At 35.1% G+C, this 6,873-nt stretch overlaps 1 protein-coding gene across 3 annotated transcripts; it reads left to right on the forward strand.

Moving 5' to 3' along the window:
- The first annotated feature begins 866 nt into the window (after positions 1-866).
- LOC108993403 (heterogeneous nuclear ribonucleoprotein 1-like) lies at positions 867-5,572 on the forward strand. 3 transcript variants are annotated; one of them, XM_035689669.1, is made up of 6 exons: positions 903-1,062; positions 1,180-1,308; positions 1,474-1,527; positions 1,608-1,830; positions 3,026-4,226; positions 4,986-5,572. In XM_035689669.1, the coding sequence occupies exons 4-6, from the start codon at positions 1,609-1,611 to the stop codon at positions 4,997-4,999; spliced, it is 1,437 nt and encodes a 478-aa protein (XP_035545562.1). In that variant the 5' UTR covers positions 903-1,062; positions 1,180-1,308; positions 1,474-1,527; position 1,608; the 3' UTR covers positions 5,000-5,572. The 3 variants fall into 3 exon arrangements, with proteins under 3 accessions (XP_018823852.1, XP_018823853.1, XP_035545562.1); XM_018968307.2 differs by lacking the exon at positions 1,474-1,527 and having other exon boundaries at positions 867-1,062; XM_018968308.2 differs by lacking the exon at positions 1,474-1,527 and having other exon boundaries at positions 873-1,062; positions 5,036-5,572.
- Positions 5,573-6,873: the final 1,301 nt, after the last annotated feature.

A 6,873-nucleotide genomic window follows, 5' to 3' on the forward strand; every position in this document is an offset into this window, starting at 1 on the left:
TTACTGATATGGCGTATTTGAGTGGTCATATCAATATCAATAGATGTAATTGAAAGTGATGAAATTTAGAAAAAATATATATATATAAAAAATACGTAACAAGCAATTTAGAATTTTATTTTAATTTTCAATTCATCAAGCAACACCACTCTTCGGACTCGTTTGGATAGAAAGATAAGATAAAATAAAATAAGATGATTTTAAATAAATTGAATAAAATATTATTAGAATATTATTTTTTAATATTATTATTATTTTAAAATTTTAAAAAGTTAAATTATTTATTATATTTTATATGAAAATTTGAGAAAGTTGTAATAATAAGATGAGATAAGATGATTTCTGTATCCAAACAAGCATATATTAGCCTCTTATTTCTTTCTTCTTTTCCTCCCTCCCTCTATGGCTCTATCTAGTTTAGTCTCTTTATTTTCATTTATTTTTCTCTATTTCTTTCTCTTCTTCTTCAGCTGAAACATGGATCAAAATTTGTTTGAATGGAAATGAATGAAGAAGAATAAATGAATGGATTCCTCAAAACATTTACAACATTGGCCTCTAGATGAGAGTGTAACAGTAGCAAATAATTTTGGATATCTTGCTCCAGAAAATATAGAATTGGAAAGTCAATGGCTATAAGTAGAAAAAACCCAAAATAAGAGGGAGCAAATGAGAATAACGAGAGTCCAAAAACTAGTAAAAATGGAAATATTCAAAACAATTTGTTAAATCTATATCAAAAAATGATCTTGGACACCGTATTCCCCATCCACTCCACCTCGTAAACTTTGTTACACGAGAGAGGATAGATAGCCAAATCTATTATATATATATATATATATATGCAAATTATTTTCTCATACATCTAATCCTCTCTGTCTGATATACATACATAGGTTTGGTTACATAATATATATAAATCAACCATAATTGAAAGAAGAAATAAAGGGAGAAGAAAAGAGAAAGAGAAAAGGAGGGCCTCACGCTCTCTTCTTCATATCATGCCTCTTCTCAGATCTTAGATTCTCTCAAACTTCCCATCTGGGTCGTCTTCATTTGTTGGTAATATTTTTTCTACAAAATGCTTGCCTTTTCAATTTCCTTTCCAAGCATATGTTCTGTTTTGGATCTTTTAGTCATCCTGTGTTAAATTTAAATTGTTTTCACTTTGGTTTCTAGGATTCCTGGGTTGTTGCTCGATCGGCGATTGATCGGTGGATGCTCCGAGGTTCCTGGATTCAATCCAAGAATACCCATTTCTTATCTAACAATCAGTGCATCCAAGTTTTCGATGGATTCTGTGATGAGGTACATCTTCTCGTCCAATCCGCATTTCCATGTTTGTTTCATGGTTTTTATGATACACATAATTCTATATTTCCCGGAACGCTACTATTGGATTGTATTTTACTTGGTTTTCAGTAAATTATGAGTAACTGATTAGATCCGGTGGGTGCTCTTTTATATCATTAGCTTGCTGAAACTAGTTTGGTTGGTGTCGAAGAAAAATGTTTTTATTAATTGAAGGTGATTGTCTTCTTATCAATTTGTTTTATTTATGATTGTTGGAAATTAAACTGATGGGCTCGTGGTAAATGGATGTGTAGAATGGAAATGGAGCCTGGCAAGCTTTTCATCGGTGGAATATCTTGGGACACAAATGAAGACCGACTTAAAGAGTATTTCCAGTCTTTTGGAGCAGTAGTGGAAGCTGTGATAATGAAGGATCGGGCCACTGGTCGTGCCCGTGGTTTCGGTTTTGTTGTTTTTGCAGACCCTGCTGTTGCAGAAAGAGTTGTTATGGAGAAGCATGTGATAGATGGTAGAACTGTAAGTTTGCACGTTTGAATTCATGTTTTCATTTCTGCTCGCTTTGACTCTTTGAATTTAGAACAATACTGTTATATTGTTTCCCTGCTGACATCGTGAATCAGAGCCCATTTTAGATTTAGGTCGGTGAATCTATTATTACAATAGAGAATTTAAGTGTGCCTGGATATTCTATTGTTCATCATGATTCAATGATTTTTATTTTTATTTTTTTATAAGAAAGGGATTTCTGAAACAACTCTTGACATGTTCTATGTTGACTGTGGAAGCGTAAAAATGTAATGTATGTTGTTTTTCTTTGCTTGGCTTATTTGCCAGGTGTTGCATTTTGTTGACCTTGTCTCACTATTTACTCACCATATGTGCCCTGCATTTGTCTGTATGATTGTTTCAGATAGATAGGATTACAAAATTCCTGAGAAAAAAATGGCAATCAAAGTGTTCTCAGTATGAACTTCCAAATTTAGCAACTTCAGGAACGTTTGAGAAGTTGTTTACTTGATTATACAATGGGTTCTGGAATGACAGATTATTAGAATGGCAATGCCAAAAAGATGCTTTTAGACAGAAGTTACTATGCCTAGAGATTTTAAGAGTGATTACTGGTTAGGTAATTTGTTTGGAAGGGCAGTTTTAAAACAGTACTTGGATGTTGCAAATAACAACAAGTATTTGCAGGAAGATTTTAATTTCTTGGAAAATTGTTGACAACTGTGGGAGTCTTAAACAAAATTTAGACCATGAGTGTGTTCGGCATTACTAATCGTGAAAAGAAAAGAAGAAGGTTTGGTCTGACAATTGCTGATAGTTTAATTCGGCTTGAAACAGTTCAGTGATGCTCACAAATGTTATGCTTCATTGTCACTTGCTATCATTCTGGCTCAGTGGATAATTTGTGGAGTTGCTGAATCATAGATTGGAACCTTAGAAGGATGAGCTTTAATTTGTCTAGAACAAAATTATATAAATAGATATAATATACATTTTGTCACGCTTTCTCTTTCACTCTCATGAGCCTATGATTTATAGATTATTCATTGAAGGCATTTGAAGACACTAAAGTGTTTTCCAATCTTGCACTAAATGTTCTTGTTTGATTTAAAATTTCGGTGTTTCTATACATCTAAGACACTCTCATTTGTATTTTAAGGGTTTATTAAGTCCATTTTTTCATCCTTTAGCTTTCCAATCTCAGGTTGAAGCAAAAAAAGCAGTTCCTAGAGATGATCAGAATATTCTGAGCAGAAACAATGGCAGCATGCATGGGTCTCCTGGTCCTGCCCGCACAAAGAAGATATTTGTAGGAGGTTTAGCATCCACAGTCACAGAAAACGATTTTAAGAAGTACTTCGATCAATTTGGGATAATAACAGATGTGGTGGTGATGTATGACCATAATACGCAAAGGCCAAGAGGATTTGGGTTCATTACATATGATTCAGAGGAAGCAGTGGAGAAAGTGTTGTACAAAACCTTTCATGAACTCAATGGCAAACTGGTTGAAGTTAAACGAGCTGTCCCTAAAGAACAATCTCCAGGGCCAAGTCGGGGCCAAATGGGTGGATATAACTATGGTCAGAGTAGAGTTAGCAGCTTCCTTAATGGTTACACTCAGGGATACAATCAAAGTTCAGTTGGGGGCTATGCACATAGAGTGGATAATAGATTTAGTCCAGTTACAGTTGGTCGCAGTGGATTTCATCCCTTCAGTCCTGGATATGGGACTGGATTGAATAATGAGCCCAGGTTGAGTCCAAGCTATGGAGGAAATGCAAACCTTAGTTCTCACCTCAGCTTTGGACGCGGATTGAACCCTTCATATACTGGGAATTCAAATAGGAATGTTAACCCCATTGGATATGGTGTGGGCAATGGTGGAAATAGTTCAATCTTAAATTCAGCAAGCCGTAACCTGTTGGGGAATGTGAATCTTAATTATGCTGCTAACTCTGCAAACCCTAGTACTTTAATGGGATTGGGAAGTGGAAATTCAGGAATTGGTTCTTTTGGCAATTTTGGAACACTTTGGAGCTCCTCTCCTAACTCAGGTCAAGGTGGAGGTGCTGGAACTACCCACAGTAGTGGCAATCTTAGTTATGGCAGTGGAGAAGTCGGTTTTGGTTCAGGAGGGGTAGGGTATGGAAGAAATAGTGGAACTGGTGTTGCACTGGCATCATCATATGCTGCATCAAATGGCAGTTACAGAGGGTCTTTTGAAGAAATTTATGAAGGTGGTTCATTTTATGGGGACCCAACTTGGCGATCATCACCTCTAGAGCTAGAGGGGTCTGGCTCATTTGGTCTTGGCCTTGGACCTGGAGCTTCAGATGTTTTGAGTAGAAGCTCTGATGATTATGTTGGTCTTTATGGTGTTACCAACAGACAATCAAACAGAGGTAAGATTCCTTTTTGTCTGAGTGTTATACTTCCCCCCTCCCTCCTGCTGTCCTTAATGTTCCATCTTTTTTTTGGTCAGTTTCCTTAGCAAAGGTAACTGATGTAGTGAATGGACATGAGCCTGCGTTCTCTGACCAAGTCATAAGTCATGGCTTCTGGTTTTATCATGCACTAGAGTTCCCAAAGCATCTCATCACCACCATTATGGCTAATTGTGTTATCCTCTTGATTTTCAATGACCATGTTTGGGACCATTTATTTTAACTCTAGTTCTGTTAAGCGATGATCTGCTACCATGACTCTCTTGTATAGGTTCCGTGTACTTGGCTTTGCCTTTCGTTTTTATCAATAAATGTTTCAATTAGTTGTAAAAAAAATTGATGATCTGCTACCAGAATGCACGTTTTCTATGTTGGCCATTCACTACCCGATCAATTGGGTCCTAAATATAGTTCAATTGTGTGCTTGGTGGTCATTTAGTTGTGAGTGTATGACAAGTACTTCAAAACAAATTTAGTCTACTGATGGAAAAAAGTATATTTTACAATCTCTCAACCCTCCATCATGTCAACAGGCCATATAATAGATTAGGTATTACCTGCGTTCTGCATTCGCAGAATGTCTAGCCTGAGTTATCTTTCTACACCACATTTTCAATTATTTATTCTTTTGATCTTGAAACAAACTATTTATGTTAGGTTACTCTTCTCTGTTGTATTTACATGCTCTTGATCAATATTTATCAATATTTGCTTCAGGAATTGCTGTGTAGGAAGATTATGATATGGATGTCCAAAAATTATTGTAGGTGAAGTATAATTGATGAAGAAGGTGAAGTACTGTTAATCCTCATACATTTTCGTCGTTCAGATGCTTCAGTATACAAAAATATGATTAGAGCTAATTGGTTTACCTGTTTGAAAGAACTCATCAAGAGGTCAGTTACAAGGAATTTCTTATAAGGTCTGAGCTTGAGTTAATATAGGTTTCTTCCTTGGAATTGGATTGAGATGTATAATCAGATTGCTGGGTATACCAACATCAAAAAATAAAAGGATTGCTGAGTACATCCAGATTTATTGGACCGCGCATCTCTGGCTTCACAGTGGATACAGAAACAAGCAAGAGTTCTTCCTTTTTTTCTCCCTCCCTTTTTCTGCTGCAATATCAGGTGAAGTTTACGGCAGTTCTTGTCACTCAGGTTGTTTTTCTTGTAAACTCCTTCTGGGGGATTTGTTTTTTGGCTGATTGTACGTAATCTCTGGATGATTTACTAGTTTGATACTCTGAAGGGATTGTCTTTTGGGTTACCTGAAAATAATTTACATCATAGTGATTAATCCCCCATGCAAGTTTTTCCTTGGCATTTTAAGCTTCCTTCATCTGTTGGAAATTGTTATCTACTGCCTTTCAAAAACAGAAACAATCAAACAAAGGTGTTTCCTTAAGGGAGAACACAACTATTCATTATATCATTTTAACAGTTTACTATTAGGAAAATTCTAAGCCTATATTTTGTTATGGTTGATGCTTAATACCCCTACCATTTCAAAATGAAAAATGTTACTTTGTCCACTCAACTTGCCCCCTCATTTTGACCTCTATGTATTTTAAATTATTTTTTAATTTTTTTCTTTACTTAATAATTAAGGAAGTGACTATTAGTGTGTTGATTTTTTTTTTATATTTTTTAAAATGTTTTAAAATGATAAAAAAATATGAAAAAAAAAATTGAAAAAAATGAATAGGTCAATTTGGCTTAGCAGTCATTTGGAGCGGGTTATTCTGAGCGGCAGAATAGCACCGCTCTTTCAAAATTGTTACACAGGTGTTATACTTTGGAGTGTTATAAGTAGCATCCTAAATGGTGCAAACTTGAAAATTACTAGTTGTTGAGGTATTAACCTGAGTTCCCCCTAAATGCATTTTAAGTTGATCCATGTTTTTATATTCAAGTAAGGGTGGAAGCTATATATGCTAAACACCTCACAACATTAGAAAAGGCTTTGGATAAGCTGCATATGCAGCTTTTGTTAAGCCATTGCCTAAATAAAAGATAGAAGAAAGAATGAAAGGAAAATCCAAAAGAATCTACAAAGACTGTTGTCACTCAATATCATGAGTGGATATCCAGTTACTTCATTTCTAAACACACGGAGAGTGCAAAGGAACAGTATTTCCATTGAAAGTGGCCGGCCAAGCTAGACATCAGTTTCTTTATTTGTTCCACTCAAATCAAAGTGCAATTGCTGCAAACCCCAGATGGATAATATGAGAGAGAGCGTGCATACAACTCTGTTCTTTGTCGACTATCATTCATGGGTTATATCAATATGTGAATGGGGCTAAATTACTCTTACCAAATGTGTGGTCGTTTAGCTCTCTCTATCCATTCTCTCAAAGTATCATCTATTCCTATGTCTTTGTCTTTCATCTATTTTTCTTGGATTGCCCATGTTTTCAAAATTTGCACTTTCAAATGTGATATGTTGAAACTTGAACAAAAATAATTAAATGAAATATTAATAATTAAAAATCACATCGTTTCAATTCCTTATTGTTTATGGACCAAAATTTTTTTCTCAATAGCTATCAATCTCTTAAAAAGACTTATTATGAAGAATAATATTAGTATGTCTCTTATTT

This window comes from Juglans regia, chromosome 4, assembly GCF_001411555.2.
Source record: "Juglans regia cultivar Chandler chromosome 4, Walnut 2.0, whole genome shotgun sequence".
Taxonomy (NCBI): Eukaryota; Viridiplantae; Streptophyta; class Magnoliopsida; order Fagales; family Juglandaceae; genus Juglans; species Juglans regia.